General features: G+C 40.4%; 1 protein-coding gene and 3 long non-coding RNA genes across 12 annotated transcripts in view; 2 read left to right on the top strand and 2 right to left on the bottom strand.

Annotated features, from left to right (window-relative positions):
• The first annotated feature begins 2528 nt into the window (after positions 1-2528).
• Positions 2529-4265, top strand: LOC112495191. Its single transcript, XR_003061532.1, has 4 exons — positions 2529-2694; positions 2754-3127; positions 3241-4029; positions 4124-4265. It is a non-coding gene; the product is annotated as an uncharacterized LOC112495191 (long non-coding RNA).
• Positions 4266-8977: 4712 nt separating this feature from the next.
• On the top strand, positions 8978-16441 carry LOC107273389. Its single transcript, XR_001539218.2, has 3 exons — positions 8978-9189; positions 14989-16226; positions 16301-16441. It is a non-coding gene; the product is annotated as an uncharacterized LOC107273389 (long non-coding RNA).
• LOC112495192 lies at positions 11729-13825 on the bottom strand. Its single transcript, XR_003061533.1, has 3 exons — positions 13305-13825; positions 12448-12531; positions 11729-12258 (listed from the first exon to the last, which is right to left on the bottom strand). It is a non-coding gene; the product is annotated as an uncharacterized LOC112495192 (long non-coding RNA).
• Positions 15935-19180, bottom strand: part of LOC107273386 — a 17333-nt gene continuing 14087 nt past the window's right edge. For 3 of the 9 annotated variants that reach the window (XR_001539215.2, XR_003061528.1, XR_003061530.1), the window contains 3 exons: positions 16744-16989; positions 16454-16651; positions 15935-16076 (listed from right to left, as the gene is read on the bottom strand). Coding sequence is in view for 1 of the 9 variants with exons in the window: in XM_025090704.1 (XP_024946472.1) it covers positions 16617-16651; positions 16744-17034; positions 18601-18667; positions 18755-18793 (432 nt within the window). In the remaining 8 variants the exon portion in view is untranslated. Of the gene's footprint in view, positions 16077-16453; positions 16652-16743; positions 17035-18600; positions 18668-18754; positions 19167-19180 lie in introns of those variants that run through there. The other 6 variants (XR_003061526.1, XR_003061527.1, XR_003061525.1 and 3 more) reach the window with 4 other exon arrangements.

Genomic DNA, 19180 nt, shown 5'->3' with positions numbered 1-19180 from the left:
AATAGAAATTTTTTAAAATTACTATGTTCTTAAAATTGTGTATAAATATTTGCCTCTCTGGTTTTCTCTTTCACATGACAATAAAACGCAAATCCTGATGGACCTCATATTTGTAACAGGGTTACAAAAACAAGGAAGACGAAGAAGAGGATTTTACAATATTTTATGTAACTCATGCATGAAAAACACTACTTTTCGTGCCTCCGGAGTGTGGCGAAAGTGGCGCTTTATATCTATGGATACGATGAAAATGCTGCGCATGCGCAAATCGGCCCAATTTTACATTATCGCACTAGTGCGAGAAGTAAACTTTGTTCTCGCGCGCTGTCATGAAATGTATTCACTTTGGAAGCCTTCCTTGCTCTTCTTATGGCTGCCTCCTCCAACGAAGAGATGTTCCAGTCACTTTGGAGGCACAAAAAGTAGCGTTTTTCATGCATTCGTTACAGAAAATATTATGCGATACTGGTACAATAAAATTCGCTTTCTTGCACTTGTATCGCAAAGTACTATAGTATATTAGATTCATATTGTGACTTGATTTTTCGGTTCACGGTCACAAGACGATTCTGGCTAGCGATACAGATATACGTTCTCGCTTTCTGGTTCCCTTCGAGTCAGTCGCCACCCTGCTCAGAAGCTGCGCTCTCGGGTTGATTCGCATAGTTACGCCAATGCTCTCGTAAGATTTCGTTATTGTTTAGTTGAGGTCGAGGTGCTCGAATCTGCCGCGGGGAGGTAGTCTCGACGTACCGAGTTGCCCGGCAGAGGAGAGTACCCGACGGAGACGTCTCCACGGACCGGCAGAAGCCCGGGTGAGATACCGGCGTCCCGCTGGAGATGGGCAAAGGGCTGTAGAGCGGGCGGAGATAGAGTTTTGATACGGTTAAGGGCAGGGGAGGAACCCCCTGACCCGGGGTAAGGATCCGGTGCCCAGCTGTCGCCCGATGTCCTGGGGAAGCGGCCGTGGAGGATTTCCAAGAGTTACGTACCGATCCGCTAAGGAACGCTGTCGATTTTGTTTAAAGGGACGAATCGAGGGAGTTATTGGCTATAAGGATCTCGACCAATCAGAATTATTAGTTCTTGTATTTGGCTATTTTGTCAAAGCAGTCTGCCTCGGGGCACCGACCGAGGTGTCACGAGCTGCCTCGCGCTCCCGTGCTATCTGTTGATAGTTTTTCTAGCTGTGTTTCGATACGGTATAGCAAGTTCTCGCTCGTGCAGTTCTCGCGTTGCTCTCGCGATATCCAGGAAATTCTATGGATTTCCTGTGAGTGTTCCGGAGGTGTAGTGTTGTGCCCTAGTGCAGTGCCCACCTGAGAGTCTCCTGGATGCGGTTCTCGGACTTCACGGATCAGCTGCACCAGCTCCGGTGAGTTCCAATTTATTAATTGGTGAAGGGATTTCGATTTGATACGTCCAATTCGTTCTGTTATATTCTCGATCCGCTGCTCTCTCTATCGTGCACTATTTGCCTGAAGCTTACTCCGACCCTCTCTAGCTTAACCTAGCAGCCTGAGCGGCCGCGCATTTCCGTAACCGTCCGCTCCCGTTCGTGCATCTAGTTGCGTTTGCTGATTTTACGCGACCCTAAAGATCGGCACCTACGGTTGCGTTTCTCGATTTTACGCGTCTCAAAAAATCAGCAGGATCCGTTAAGTTATCGCCTTTCCTGATAGGTTCCGTCAGAGCTCTTGCTTTAGCGGAGTTGAGCCTGTTCCATCCCAACTCCCAGTTCATACCGGCTCGTCAGTTCCCGGTGAAAAAAGAATTGGCTGGCGCCCGCCTGGCTTGCGAAGGGTGGACGGCCGAAGGTAACGTAGGTTGGTTCTCGAAGGTAGTTCGTTCTCGGATTTTTCGCTATCGGTGAAACATATGAAACTCCACAGGACACGTTGGAATTGCAGTGCATTGAATAACTTATACATTTCTTTTTAAACTAATGCACTTTTAGTTAGTTACTTTTCTTAGTTAATTTTTCTTAATTACTCTGTTAAAGGTTCCACCATATTAAGCGTTTATGCAGGCAGTCACTAAGTTTACACTCACGAATTTTATGGAGGATTAACCACGTGCGTTGGGCTATTCTTTTTAAACCTTACACACGATTTGTTCATTCTGTGTGAAATCCATGCGTGTAAACTTAATAACTGCCTGTATAAATGCCTAATATGGTGGAACCTTTAACAGTGTATTTAATAAAATGTAACTAAGAAAGGTAGTGTTGTAAAAACATAAATTGTTATTTTTTGTCGCTAACTACCCGACGGCCCCTTGCACGCCAAATGCAGCAAGAAGCAAGCAGCAGCCAACCAGCAGAGGCTGGCAAAATAGGAATTAGATTCCTTACCAAAATTATTTTCTCTTTCTATTATCCACATGGTATTTGTATCATATGATGCAAAGTTGTCTTACATTGATGATATCGACGTACGACAACAGATGGCGCCACGATCTCGCCAATCACCACGAAGAAATCTTCAACTAACTTTGCCTAAAGGCAGGTAGTAGACGGTAGCTGTCAGAAAACGAAGAAATTGTTTCTCAACGGATCCAACTTTCCTTCGCACTAAAACTAAAACGATTCTAGACTCAATTATCGGTACGCGTAGTTCGATTGGTTTTGCGAAAGCGGGAAATCCCCATGTAGAAAACTTTTCAAGAAACCATTAGGTAACCTCAACGGTTATGGTCAGTATTAAACAAAATCTAAAGATCCATTCACAAGTAACGACCGTCGTATCTGTTAGTAACGAGGTCGTGTCCTTTATCGTTTGGATCGCAAATGCTACCGGATAGACATTGCGAGAGACCCGCCGCGAGTGAACGAGGTCGCTAAGGATCCTTTAAGGCAAAAAAGAGTAAGTGAGAAAGACAGAACAATATAGATCACAAATATCTTTGCTCAGCAACACTGTGACAAGAGTTCCCAGCAAGAACTTTCCGAGAATCGTTAGCCAGGAAAAAAAGATGAGAGAAATAAAACTAAAACGATTTCACAACATTGCAGACGACTGCAGTGACGCTGGTTCACGTAACCAGCGTCGCTGCGTTACCTCGGCGAATAGGAGATAAAATGCTGGCTGGAGGATGTTTAAAAAAAAAGTCGAAAAATAGAAAAAAGGTAAAGATAAAGAACGCTACTAGCAAAAGTAAAGCAAAAACAAACCCCAAGTCTACGTCCAGGTTTGAAATGTCACAAATTTTCTCTATATCTTTCTCCTAATCTCTAATTAGAATTAGCAGCTTTTGCTCGATGCCTGAAAATTCTGGACAGTATCAAAAGGTATATGTCGTACGTCGTAAGGTACGTTATATGTCAATTTATCTCATTATTACTCTATGCAGATTATAAGATAATCAATAATAAATGTATACAAAACATTTACAGTGTTGCCTACAGGATAGACAAATTTCACTGTGAATAACTATTGTAAAAAAAATACCTCCTACTTTGTCTCTTGTAACAAAAATACGTTTATTTCTAGAAATATTCATACAATTTCTATAGTTTACAAGATGGATTAGATAAGAATTAAAGGTTGATAAAAATCTAACAAACGGCAGATAAGCTAAGCCAATAACAACTTAGTACAAAATCTACAAAGCTAAGCAAAGCTCAAGATTCGTTATCTCTATGAAACATTTACTCGACGCTAATTAATAATAACCAAAAGACAAATAACAGGCATTTACATCGTCACGCGATATGCATGATCGAAGTCACGTGTATTGAATTCCAATGGGGCTAAATAAAAAAAGACGACAATTTTATCCACACAATTGGATACAGGTTACCCACGTGGTATAAAGAATTTTTCAAAATTCCAAACATTTCCAATACAAAAAATATTTTTCAGAACCAGTTATCCTTTCCACTTAACACGTGAGCATCTCCAGGGACAACAGCATTCCATTTGATTGGACCATTGAGCAGTAGCAGTATTCGAGTAAACGCATACCACCGGACCTTATCTGACGTCTTGAGCAAACCTAACCTAGCCCAATCAATCACAACAAAGCACAGTAAGCCATAAGCAAGACAAAAATTCTTCGTAATTTTCCATATTGAAAATTCGATGTAAAAAAAATCTAATACAACTTAAAACACATTCGCAAGTTAGCATTCGGAAACCACAGCAATCAAATGAGTCAAAGGAGCGCTCTCGTACGTCACAGTACTTCCGGTGATACCGGTCCCTCGACTTCAGGAATCTCATGACCCTTGGATCGATCTTGGCCGTGCGGAAAGAACTTCCAGGAAGTAGCGTACTCTGAGTCATCCGGTGTAAAGGAATGAGGATCATCGATTCTCTAGCACAGACTGAAGCGTTACATACTTTATAATACACATAGATATATATGTATATATAATATATATAACTTACATCAAAATTATACCAACTATGCCAATTGGTATAATATTATTGATGTCACCTACGCAACGGTTATTCTTTGAATCCAACTGCCGCTACTAGAGACATCTATGCGCACGGTGCTCGTACTAATTCTTAACCTGTTCTTGATTATGCGTATTGTATGGTCCGATTGGACAAGTGTATTGGTCTAGTGTATCGGTGCGCGTTTCGTACGTGTCACATGAGTCATCCAGGTAAGCGAGAAAGTGGGTAAGGTTAGGAGCGTGGAGAAAAGCGAACCGGAGGAGCTGAAAAGGAAGAAAAAAAAAAGAAGCAGAGGGAGAGAGAAAAAAGCGAGGTATGCGGTTATTTGGTGAAAGAGAGAAAGGTGGATTGGTAAAAGGGTAGGTATTATATACTTCATCTATTGTATATAAAGTATATATATATATATATATATATATATATATATATATATATAGAATGGAGAAATAGTAAATAACATGGATATATGGGGGCTGTCGGAGTAGCTTATTGTCAGCATTGGGTTAGTTCGTAAAGGAGGTTAGGTCTGGTGATCAGCATGCCTGGAACAACCCCATGAGTCATCAGGTCATCATCCCCAAAGTGCTTATACACTACCCAGTACCACCTGTTGCTCTCTGCTTCCAGGGCGGATTTAACATGTAGCTGTTGGCGAGAACCGATGGTTTTTACCTCCTTTTCAATATTTCAATCTCGTGCTTCTAGATGGCGGATGACAGATAATCGTACGGGTTTGTTTAACAGATAATGATTTTTCTTAATTCGCTCTTAGTAATATCGATATAGGTGCATGGTACTGTGAAAAAAAAAAAGAAGATAATGGCAAATTATTTGAACACGACCGTGTTCCAATTTCGAAATTATTTATGACGATCATTATCGATACCTCTACGATTTAAAAAGCCTTAGCGTTCCGTAACCATTGATTACACTTGATTCCCCTGCGGGTGTCAGATAATGAGAAGAAAAAGAAAAAGAAAAATACTAGAATGATCGATCTGACGAAATTAATTTATCGATTTTCCAATGAAGTCACTGATAATAATTAAGAGAATTATTAATAACGTTGGCGATAACAATGCCTATCGAACGCATGTCGGTGATGAATTTTTGGAAATTTTTTTTCCCAGAAATTAATTATCGGTCAAGTATCGTAGGATTTGTGGAAGATGATAGAGATTAAATTTTTTTTATTGATAATACAATTGCGCAAGCTAAAAAAATTACTTAAAGATTTTCCTTTTAACTGATGGAAGGTAACGATTGAACAAATTCGAAATTACCAGTTCTCCGTGCATTTACTTACGTGCATTGTACTGCGGCTCGTGACACGTACGAATGACGGTACCGATACCGATTCTGAGAAGTTTCATTCATAAAGGTAGCCAAGATTCTTGGTAGACTCTCCAATAGAGTTCCGGTTCACGCTGATGACTCAGAGTCAACTCGGATACAGTTGCCAAACTCACGGCATACTATTTTCATTGTTTCGTGATGTTGGTAGTGATTTTTTCAAGGGCATTGATACTTAAGATTTTCCATTGATCCAAATATTTTTTTTTTTTTTTCATACAATTTACAATTTTCCAAATTTGTTTTTTTTTCTCACTAACCTCGTACACTTTTTATTCAAATTTCCTGCCACCATCGTCCAAACCAAGAGAACGACACCATTTCCGTTCTATATATTTTGCGGTTCATCACCGGGATACACACAAACCCAGGAAGTACAATTTCGGATAAGCTTACCTCAATATCCTGTACATACCATAGCTACCGTTACGACAATACCGATAAGTCGTACCTGTAAATATCAATTTTCAAAAACTTCAAAATCGACTCGTTGGATAATTAAGAAAAAAAAACGACGAATTAACAATGACAATAGAAAACTGCAAAAATATCATCCGTGACATTGGGTTAAAATATTTTTTCGTTGATAAAAATGAAAAAAAAAAAAAATTCAAATTAGCACCAACTGTCCAAAATATATACTATCTCTCGTCGTAAAGCGTGTAGGACGTTAATAATCATAACAATTTTTCATTTCCAAAGTTACTCGTCCGAGCAGACGAAGCTTTAATGAACATGGAAAATTTCCGGGTGCCATCACCTCACGGTGTCTAATAGAAAGGAGTCCCCTCCGGTGTACTTACCTTAAACGGACGCCAAGTACACGAAACAAAGTCTTCCGTAGTTGCTATCGGTTATATCGGACCGAGAGTTCGCATCGAGTGTCAAGGTCAGGTGACGAGTCATCCATTGGATCATTACGTTACGCTAGAGTGGATAACTCGACTCGACCCAACTTGTACTCGACTGCGTCATTCGCGTAAACAGAAAACTACGTCACTGCTGGACAATGTCGATTCACTTACGCCTCCTTGTCTCTCTGCTTGTATTTATCACTTTTTCGTTTTATTTTCACTCGACTACGCGCCACGGCACACCAACCCACTGATCTTGCATCTGTTTCTATGCGCGCGACGAATCGTCTCGTGACGTCATTACTTTGCGGCGTACTCACGCACATAGAAACGCACTCGAGATGACAATTCGTACGAATACACGTGTCTCGGTATAGCCTGACGCCGACGCACGTGAATAAAGACGGAAAATTTATGAACTAAAAAAAAAAGGTATCATTTTTCTTACGATTCTTACATATATATCTCCGAAAAGAAAAATAAAACGAGATGTAATTTTGAATTTTTTTAGAAACTCATTTTTTTTTTCAAAAATATTATCGATATGTTTGCCGTTGAGACGGTTAATTGTTGGTTCTATGAAAAAAATAATTTTTCAAAATCTCATTTTGGCAAATTTGGCAAAATCTCATATGGCAAACAATTCTTTTTTTTTATTTTTTTTTTTCACCTGATCGACACATTCGCACATGTTATCATTAGTCAATTGTCTTATCACGCGAATGTTATGTATATCGTATTACTTCGAGACTGTACCGAGTAAACAAATAATTCTCACATTGTAACAGTTATATGTTTCTTGTATAATACGTATACTGTAACAGTGACGCAATACTTATACACAGTGCCGTATCACTTAATGAACGCAAATAATACGCGGATATTAAAGATTGTGAGTTTTGCGATAAGGTATTAAAAAAAGAAACGCGTTTTATATCGATAGTAAGAAATTTGTGAAGTGTAAAAAAAAAAGAAATAGCTACGTGCACTGTAGTATACGAGGTCGCGATAGCGTATTAAAGTGTAAATACAAATTTTGATTAAACCACACGTAATCAGATGCCAGACATGTTTAACGTCGAATTCGTTATGTTTATTTGCTTGGAAAATAGTAAGAACGTTCATTGGAATTGACCGATTGATCTTTGGCTCCGGCAAAAGAAAAACGCAAAAATCGTAACCTCGAAAAACATGTTTATCCGGAGAGGTACATAACTGTCTTTTTTGTCTTTCGCGTGGCATCGCCGAGACTGCCGAGACGCAAGAGGAACTGACGACTAGACTATAGTATTTGAATAAAATGTATGTACACAGCGTATATGAATTCGACATAGCATACGTACCTATAGTGACAACGAGCGTACGATACTGTTGGAAATATTAATACGCAGCCAGAAAATCCGGAAAACATATATATCCATACTATAGAAAACAGAATATTTCAGAAAGCGGCAACCTAAAACGTGTGCGTATTTAAGAGCGTGCAAACGCGTGGGTCGTGCGGTGGAATCGCAGCGGGTACGCCGCTGCTGGCAGAATTTCTTAACAGCTGAAAACCTGTTCGAAAGGTCAAACCGTTGTTCCGAGTATGGTCCGCACAATGGAAGTTTCGACGGTAACGATTTGCGACTATGTGTATTTTAGGAAGTAATAAGATAATAGGCGACACTTACGTAAACGGTATTGTAACGTTATTGTATGTCTTCCTGCATAGCCCACGAAAAACAAACGAAATAACGTATTATAATCGTAAAGGAGAGACGCTAAGTTACGTGAAATAAATACAAAATTATGACAAAAGAGCACGAACCTCGTTTCAGATGAAATACAGGTTATGAAATATTTTTACAACCGTCCACGCGCAAGTAATCGCCGTCCTATTGATGAAGTTAATATTGAAGTTAAAAAATACCTGCGGGACAAATATTCCATTCCGTTTGCAAATCTGGTCAATGAGGAAAGTCAGGATTCGCAGAACCGTAGAAAGTTCGTCGTGGACACCGTACAATTGGGGATAGGCTGTGGAGTGGTATAAGGAAGCGGTAAGAGGTTCGCGTGTGATCCGAGAGATGGCGCTGCGGTCGCGTCCTTTACAAAGTGACTGTCGGGAGCTGGAAGGAGACAGAGTCCGAAGTGTAACTGGTCTGGACTTGTCTGAACACGATCGTTGTACATACTTATGTATAAATATGTGCGTATATACATAATATAGAGTAGAGGAGTGCCTACGTCACTAATATGACGTCGTTTCGATGCGTGGGATACCTCGCCCACCCGGAGATGGAAGACCGAGGAGGCGTGGACGCTCGTATGCTTAATTGCAACTAATACGCGAGACCTGGAGCGTAATCGGTATACGTGAGTAATTCGAAGGGAATGTCGCCGATCGGAACCACCGATCAACCTGATGATTCACTCCTTGGTGGGTCAGGTTCACCTGAGAGAACGTACAGTGATTGGAGCACGTGACCGTTACGTTGTCTGCCACTTGTTTTCATTTTTCTTTTGTCCCCACGAGAAATTTCTACACTTACCCGCGTGTCATCCTTGTTCCGTGTACGTTACTTTTCTTGGCGGTAAGTTTGAATTGAATTTATTTTTCATATTCTCATAGACGACCGTAACGACGGCATATTTATTACCAGTCACGAGCGCGCATTTAGAAGTCTTTCGGTGATTCATTAATTATAAACAATTGCCAATGGAAATTCGTAAAGGCCATTCTTTCTGTTGGCAATACATTAATTGGCCAATGGTTACGCGATGAGGTGTCAAAGAGTGATTTAAGTGCGATTAATAAAATCGAGTGACTTTGAGCCAAGTTTATACGCGTGATGAAGATATACTTCTTTTTATCTCCATATTATTAAGTAACATTAATTACGTAATTGAGTGCTCGACGGAGAATCGATATCTCGCTGATCGATACCTCAATCGAACGTTACGTTTAATCGAACGAAATCATAAAATGGACTCCAGACTTACTCGATGTTATCGTTAGCTCATCCAGAAAATTCATTCGCTCGACTGTAAATAATATCGACCCGCGTGTCGCAAATTCATACGAATACGACGCTCGCTGCGATTTCGCAGAAACGTGCAGAGCCGTACAGATATAAATACACAAAGCACGTTAGCTGACGAGGATAAAATATCGAAAAAAAAAAAAAAGAAAAAAAATGTACAACGACGCAATTGTGAAATAAATTTTTTTTTTCATACCACCAATTTATCGCTCTCATAAAATAGCTATTGCTATGTAGAAAAAAAAAATTATCCTCAACTTTCACCCAAAGCACCATTGGCATTCGCGTAAGTGCCTCCGCGTGTTATATGCGATTCATGAAATTCAAATAATGGCGCCAAATCCAACATTGTCGTAGCAGATAACAATTTCAACAAGTCGGGTAATCCTTGTTGCGTAAAAGTTACGCCGTCTAATTCCAATGACGATATAGGTTATGTGGCGGAAATATATAGATATAAATTCCGCCGGGTCATCAGCTGACATACGTGGAAGGTGGTTATCACGTGCATGTGCAAAGAACGTTATACCTATATCTATAAAGTGCATGAGAGATGCCTAAAGTAATTTTCATAGGATTCGTAGAATGCGATCTCTTTGGCATCAGTACCAATCGCTTCCGAGAGGCGCTGGCGCTTGCTTGCGCCCTAGATAACCTCGTGCCAGATTTCCATGCGCCTTGCGGAATGACTTGTCGATATTGTACGGCAGAAAAATAAAATTGGACAAGAAGTAAGAATGTTTTTTACGAAAAAGATAGACGAGAAAGTGAATCGACGATTTTTCTAGGTTGTGAACGGGCCTTAAAGAAATCCTTGACTTTTAACCGGGAATCATAAATTAACTCGCGACCGCAGACATTTTGCCTCTCGTCCTCTTGTCCTGACAGCCTATGCAGCATACAAAAAGGCGTCCTACACATTTTTCATGGAGAATCGCAAAGCGGTATACTAGGTTCTGGTAACTCGAGATAACCAGTGCCGACAATAGAGGAAGTGCGTAATAATTTTTTCAAAACAAAATTAATGGACCCACTCGGAGGTATACAGGGAGGAATTAAAGTACGAAGAGACTATGAATAGATCGAACGAGGAACAACCCTTAATCCCCATAATGCAATTTTCTCGCGCCCGAGTAATTCGACAAAGTGAACAAATGGCCAACAGCGTAATGGCGGATCCCCCCTTTGAATTCTTTCATGGGGGGTCGATGGTGTTACGGATCAGGAGGGGAAAAAAGAGGGGACGAGGGTAAGTTGTTGGAGGAAAAAAAAAATCAATACCTTACTAAAAGGGGTCCTTTGCTCTGTCCCCCCTCTCAACCCCCCCCCCTTTTTTCTACACCATCCTGCGGAGAGAAAATCCTCGAGTGTCCAGGAACAATATCTCTGGGAACAGAGACAACGTTTTGTGTATCGATACGCAATTTGCTGAGGGGGCCAGGGGGATTCCCCTTGATTTTTTACCGTAAAAAATTCGAAAAGAAAAATTTTTTCGGCGCGTCATTTAAGTTATGTATTTTTGGCGAACATCGTTTTGTACGGCCGTGTATGTTTTTTTTTTTTATTTTAAGAAATTTATGCAAATTATATGAGAATTTAATTTATATTGGATCTTCGCGATTTTTTGCGATAAAAATTTTAATGTGATTTTTTAAAAATTTTTTGTTGTTTCTTTTGATATCCACTATTTACCCTTGAATAACAATCGTTGAAATTGCCATTCAGGGGACGCGCATTCATAACCGCGCTCGGCGGTTATAGATCCTGCATGGCGACGTGGCGCCAATACGAATTAACTTATGCATGTAATGTCAGCCATAAGGCAATCTGTTAATTCGCGAGCCATCTTGCCAAGCCGATTGTCATTCGTCTCGTGATTATTGGCGGATCGTGCTCCGAGCGCCACGACGCCACCGCCATCCGCGACGTCCTACAGGCGCAAGCCGATTCCGTGCCGAAGCCGGTTTTTCCAATACGGAAATTGGCCGCTGCGAAATTTACGAGAGTCGCTCTGGACTCCGTTGGCGCATGTCATATTTTCCGTCGTTCGTACGCGACGGAGGACATCGGTGCCGGTGAACGGTGAGAATTTGAAATTGGCGGCAAACTTTTAAAAGATTGTCCGCTAGCGACATCTGTCGATTTTTAACCTAAAAAAGTTTATATTACTCGATACGCGCGCTGATCATATTCCTTTCGAAAACAACGGCGCACTCGGTATATAAGATAATCCTAATATTTAAAAAAAATTAAGACCGTTATAATTTTATATGATCAGAAAAAGATCGTATTACCCGTTTACGAGGTATACTCATTTCTCTAACACAATACCCATTACAATATTTTTACAGTATCGTTTTACCAGTCACGTAAATTCTCGGGATAGTCAAGTTTTTTTCATATCACTCGAAGGATGGTAAAAACTTTTATCTTTTACATGCTATGCTTTTTCATTTTTTCGTTGCTACCGCGTGAACACAAATAGAGGCATTACGTGCTTGAAATGTATTTTATGATCGGTTGAGACTTTAAAAGAAAAAAAAAAAATGTCCGTTACTTACGTCGGATTTTTCTTACACTCCTGATGCTCTTGTCGCCGGCCGCACCGAACTTCCTAACCTACGTGGAAATATGGCTTTAACTAAAATTTACGATCGCTGCGGGGAAACCGAGGACGTCGAAGAAAGGATTAAGGAGTGGGGGCGAAGGGGAGGGATTAGTGCAATAGATTATTAAAATTCCTGGTAATACTTCGGCCACGTGGGCACTTAGCGTGGAACTTGAAATTAATGTATATTAATGACGTACGGTATTACTGGGATATCTGTTATGTTGATAACCCCGAGGATTGCGGGGGAGGGTGGCAGAGGGTAGAAGCCTGCAGCCCATTGTCTGGAAAAACGTAAAGAGAAGTTAAAGTCATTCTATAGGGTGTCCAATAAATAATTCAGTGACATTATCATTTATGGTTGCGTACGTGTAGAATGTTTGTGTTATTGTTTTTCTTTTTTGTGAAAATTATTAAAAAAGAAGTTATAAATTTTTCGTTGCACCACTAAAAAAAATTTTTGTCAAAAATACTTTTTCACGATATTTGGTTTTATGTCGGATGCGGAACAACGTAAGGCTAACGATATTTTTATCGAAGAAAATTTATATGCCCGTCATTACGTTTTGGCAGCACAGTTGGAATAGTGCATTTCATTTCGCGACACCCGTTAGACAATCTTCCGTAGTTAGTATGGGGCCCGCACACACCATCATGGGGGTCAGCACGCGACCAGCTGTCCCATCCAACGGAGTTACACGGGGCACCATGAAATAAGGGGGAGACGTAGAATATTTGACGAAGGGAACCAATAGTCTTCTACCCAGCTAACATGGCGGGTCAATGTACTGAGAACTTCCCATTATCCTTCGGGCACGCGTCCTTTAACCCCAGGAGTCCCACAATACCCCAAACGGCAACTACCCATAGTTCAACCATGCGTGCCCCCTTGCGTGCCCTCGTAAAAAGAATGACATTAAAAATCCAATAAAACGATCCATCCGCTCGCAGGGATATTCCAAAGAGCCAAAATAAAATCTAAATCGAATACAGAGAGGAAGAAAAAAGAGAGAAGAGAATATGGTGTTTGGAAGAAAAAAATGCACCCGTCACTTACCGTTCGAAACCCTAAAGCTGTCTGCACAACGAGGATAGATCATTTAAAGAAAAAACATAAAGCACGCCACACGACCCTTGTAGCGGCCTTGCGCTTTTATTATCCCTTAAGACATGAAATTCACGATTTGGCATGAGTCCACGGTTCGGTTGTATAGAACGTTTTCTCAGAACCAATCTCGTGGCAGTCTCTCGCGCCGATCCTCCGTACTGACCAATCAGAAACGTACGTCCGTAAATGTTGGCCAATCGTCGGGTACCTCGAGCACCCTGCACGAGGCTCACCCTTCAGAAGTCTTCCTTACGTAACGGAACAGGCACAGGGGCAAAGTTTAAAATTAAACCGGTGAATAAGTGTTGCTCGGCGTTACGTCGCGTGTCAACAGCTACAGTCAGGAGTTTACGAATCGTCGTCTTTCTCGTTAATTAGAAAAACACCCAAAAAAAACACTTCACGGGACGAAGGGAGGATGCACGTTCGGTTTGGAGGATGCACCATGAACACACCGATCGCACACCCGGGTACTGTGTTTACAAGAGAGCAACCAGACTTGTTCAACTTTCTTAGAGGTTGTTACCGCTCTAAGACGGACTGCTGCTTTCGTGGGCTTCTTAAAACTCTCGTGGAAACTATAACGTGCGTATTTTAAAAGTATAGACGATCTCCCATAGACAATTTTCATGCAAGTTTCCACTCTCGTATTTACTACACGCGTGTTCGCTGCTAGACAACAATTTATTAGTGAGTCGATCGATGTCTCGGCCGATTGGTCGGTACTGAGAGACCTAACCCTAACCTAACCTAATTCCGTTGAGCCGAGACAAATGTTCTCGCGTTCGTGGCGATAATGCCGCACGAAACTATTCAGGTTAATGTAACGGCTGGAATGCGTCTCTCGTGCCGTTGTCGTCGATGATACAAGAAACTCTAAGCGCTGCACCCGTAAAAGACACTTTATGCACGTGATATAGGGACCTCACTCTATTGAAGTGCCGCGCCGATAACAATTATGCGCTTGAATGAGTGTAAGTGTACGGTTAGTGAAGTGAGGTTAGGTTGGTTTAAATGAAAACCTTTAAAGGCTACAATTCGCAACGACTCGTCGACAGTACTTTTTCAGTTTAACCTGAAAAATATCTACAAGAGTTTTAAGGAGATATAAACGTAAATTCTCGGAGCTTTTGAGTAATACAATAAATCCACGTAAAACGGCAAGACACCTTCGAATCAAAAGCATAAGATACATCGAATGAGTATCAATAACTTTTTTGTGTGGGATCGCAAAGGCGGGAGATTTACAAATACTTTATTTGTATTTATACTTTACGAAATTCTCTGAGCTTTTAAGTAATCCAACAAGCCCACGTAGAAGAGCGAGACACTGTCGAATCAAAAGCAGAAGATATATCGAGCGCGTATCAATTTTTTGCGTGGGATCGCAAAGGCGGGAGATTTAAAAATATTTTATTCGTATTTATACTTATTTATAATTTATACTTACGAAATTCTCTGAGCTTTTAAGTAATCCAATAAGCCCACGTAGAAGAGACACTGTCGAATCAAACGCAGAAGGTATATCGAGTGGGTATCAATGATTTTTTTGTGTGGGATCGCAAAGGCGGGAGATTTAAAAATACTAGCTGACAGGATGACAATTCTTTTTTTTTTTGCTTTGTTGCTATAGTAGACAAGGTGAATTAATTAATGGCGTTTATTATACGGAGGCTTCGAGGTGAGACCAAAGAGATGATGAAGAAGAGGAAAAGGAAGACAACAAGGAGGACACGATGGAGGCGGAAGAATAATATCCACACATGGGAGCCGCCCACGTTTGCTTTTCTCAGCGTTCCACCATTTCTTTGGCGCTCTTGGATCGGGCCAAGATGTCGACGCAAAAACACTTCTCGAAACCCACTTCTCTTGCAGGGTCGCCAACGCTGCTAACAAACATATAAACATAGATATAACGTTACTGCCTGAACGAACGTTGCTAGAAGTCGAGAATGTTCTTTTGATGCTTTTGGCATGTTGGTAGTTCTAATATATTTCTTACGTATCATGAGTTGACACTACAGTTTTGTCAGATTACATACAGCTATAACATAGCATGTTACACTATTTAGATATAAATTATACATCTATGAAGATACAACAATCTTAAGCAATACATTTGGATTCTTATTTTCTGACTACTTGAGTATTTAAATTCCCTAGGTTATCCAACTGGTGTATAGTGAATGACACTAAACAGCTATTGATGATTTAACGTTACTGAATATTCTGTAAATACTGTAGGACTTTAGAAGCATCTTAAAGTACTTATTGATGTTTGAATGTACAAAAGATTTTGTAATAATTTCAAAGGATTGCTTCTTTGATTACATTGATTCAAGAAAGCCTTCGCTCAGGCACTAGGGTTTAGTGAAATGAAAGAGACCGAAGGAAATTAATGCTTCTACGTAATGACTTCACTTAAGAAATAGTTGTTGGTGATCGATTAAAAATCAATATCTACTTAAATCTATCTTCGACAACAGTAATAACAGCATTGAAGATCCTTGCACAATCATTGCCATATGGGATACTCTCTTCAGCCTTAATAGTCCACTACTTCTTCAAGGCACATTCACATGGTAACTTGTACAACTATGGCGCAGGTTGCACGCTATTTTACATAGCAGTGTACAGTTTAATCGACGACCCTGGCTCACTGACCCTTTTAGCCTGAACCTTCGTCTCGCCTCGTAAACAGCGAATGTTGCAAGAGTGTAGCTGCAACATAAACGTCTTATATTTGTGTGTGAATTAAATAAAATTCCATTCAATCAATTGCATTTGTCCCCGAAAAATAACAGATACCAAATGACAGAATGAAGACCAGTCATAGAACAAAGAATGAGCAAAAACAAGAGTGAAACGAATGTAATTGTTATAAAAATAATTGAAAACTTATGCCTTGATTTTAATAGTAAGAAAAAAAAATAAATTTATTCCAGCAACTTAACTGACGTTGCCATTGTCACAGGACGCGACAATAACAAGGCATCAACCCTTTATGAGGGTTTTGGAAAATTGGAGTCAGGCCAACTTTCCAAATTCGGTACGATGACTAAGAGGACAGCCTACCGCCACCAATCAGAGATACATACTATTATTGTACAACCAATCGGATCTCGTGGAAGTTTATCGCCACCCCAACGAGAGGCTCGTACCTGAGGGCCAATCACGAGGCTTCCATTTATTTTTGAAGGAACCGCCCGATCCGTATAACACGCATCGAGTCTTGGTTGTAAATTTTTCAAAAGTCAAGCCTCAAATCCAAATTTCAATCCAGCCGTCCGATATATCTGCAAATAAAAATTCAACATTTTTTTTTTTTTTTTTCATATCCCACTCAAACTCAATTCGGACACCCGGTATCGGTGAGAACTCTACATACATTTTTCATTTACAAACCACAGTGCTGTCTCTCGCAGGTATGGCATAAAATCATCAGAGAACAAGGTCCAATCATATCCAATTGTGGTATACTGGGATTTTATCCTCGATTCCAATGCGTGTTTATAATCCAGCAGCTGATTGGCTCCGTCTCTATTAATCTTGAACACCTGGATAACGTGGGTGTGAGCCATGACCCTTCCCACCTTTAAATTTGCCGCCGTTACAGACTTGTGCTTTCTACACACTGACGGCAAGTATAAGACATAAGTTCCGAGATACAACGGGTGTGCTTGAAATATACATCACGTCATGAGATTAATAAATCTACAGTATACTTAAATGCTGTAGTAGTAAAGCACAGTGGCGCTTTAAGAAATTTATATATTCTTTTTTTTTAACTACCAACCAGACTGTCTCTGTGTAGTCAAAGCACAAAGAGAACTTTTATATATATCTCTCTCTCTCTCTCTATATATATATACATATAAGGACTTATTTCCAACATGGTCAATGAACCGAACCCCGTGATGATACCAAGAGAAGTACTGCCGAAATCAGTTTATTTGCTCGGCCGAGAATCATGGAAATAAAACAGCGCTTAGTCTCTTTTCTCTCTCTCTCTCTCTCTCTCTCTTCGTAGCCAGCCTAAATATTTACTCGAGCGACCGCCTTGCCGTAGCGACTTTGTATGAAGATATAAGTACGTGACTGGCGCGACGGAAATACTAGATTGATATATATATATATATATATATATATATATATATATATATAAAACCTGTATTCGGCTATAGTCGTGTATCTCCGACCGCGTAAAATTCCCGAAATGCATTACCGCAAATACGTCCGATTATTTGAAAAATGCCCGCCAAATATTGTCACGTTAATCGCGCCCAAGTTAATTGCCTATTCGTATTGGTTCTTATGTACATGTAAATTCACCTTTACAAAATCTTACAAGCGGATGCTACACGTAGGTATACATATATATTCACTGTATCCGATTTACCTGTAGCATCCGGCGCCAACTTCAGACCGCGAAACATTCGAAAACATAAATTTCGATTCTACGATCGACGCTTCGGATTGATTCGCAGCGGGACGATCGTCGCGAACTACTACGATGAAAATTTTGAAATTACCAAAAAGTCAAAATGTCGTTAAACGCCTATTCGTCCTGGCGCCCGTAACGAGGGTACCTCAGTGTCCTTTACGCACGTCCGTGCCTTTCGAACCGCGTCTCCCGCAGTCACACTGTTACGCGTAGGCGTCCATTTGCAATTCCTATTCGGACTTTTGCAAAGAGTCGACGACCGTTCGCAATCTAGCAAATTCCCTTCGCGTTGCGACGCCAAAAATAAATCGGTACCAGCTCTCGAATACATGAATATTTATCGAAAGGAATTTCAACGAGGTGAAGTTGTCGCTTTTCTGCCGTCGCCATCTCGATCGCTCGAGATAGTCATGAAGTTCGATTGCGAGCGACTTTGGGCGGGGAAAGAATTCAAAAATTTACTTATAAAATTTCGAGAAAAAAAAAATTATTTTTTCATTCTCTCTTCGCGTATCGAAACAATCGCGGCGTATACGCGATTTTCCGCGATTTCCTAACAACGTAATCGAATGATTCGATAACACTGCATACACACACACACACACACACACATATATATATATATATATATATAATTTATTAACCAGACAGAAACCGTCTGGCGTTGCGCAACACTCGTTACTCCATACAAAGAGCGAAAGATTTTGGACTATATATATCGAGCAAATAAATATAGCAGGCGAGTTATAAAAGATATCGCATATGTTATGAATACGAATAATAATCCAATACTCCGCTGACCTCTTCGCTGAACCACGTTAGTCGTGCTAATTGGAGACGTCGCAGCGTCACAGAATTGGATATCAGGCTTGAAAAGAAAAATTTACTAAACAACAAAGCTATAAATTAACGGTAATACAAGTTCGGTCAATTTTAATTTTTTTTTTTTTTTAACCTTAAATTCGATATCCTTCAGCCCGACCCACAGGACCATGTCGTTCGTATGGAAATCGGCAGCAATCGATATAGTTGCAAAGTGTCTTCTCGTCTCAACGTTAAATTCAGATTTGGATTCAGTGGAAACGTAAAAATTCAATTTTCATCGATCGAGTGGAGCGAATGACGGAATAAGGAGAAAAAAATAAAAAGTAATAAAAAGTAATAATCAAAGGCGGCATCGCAATTGGCGTCATCGCCTCGTACTACGGTCAGCTTCGATTCTCGGCAGAAGACGGCATAGAAATAGCCGCCGCGATATCCTTGGATGCTTATGATAATATGACGTCTAATCTTCTATTGAAATTAGTCCCAACCCTAGTGCGATAATTCTATATTATTCCAATGTAATTGCACGCCTGTCTTGTGCCTCATATCCATACGT

This window comes from Cephus cinctus, unplaced genomic scaffold (assembly GCF_000341935.2).
Source record: "Cephus cinctus unplaced genomic scaffold, Ccin1 Ccin1_scaffold1583, whole genome shotgun sequence".
In the NCBI taxonomy this organism is placed as follows: Eukaryota; Metazoa; Arthropoda; class Insecta; order Hymenoptera; family Cephidae; genus Cephus; species Cephus cinctus.
The sequence above is the reverse complement of the archived record's forward strand: the minus strand, read 5'-3'. Positions and strand labels throughout refer to the sequence as shown.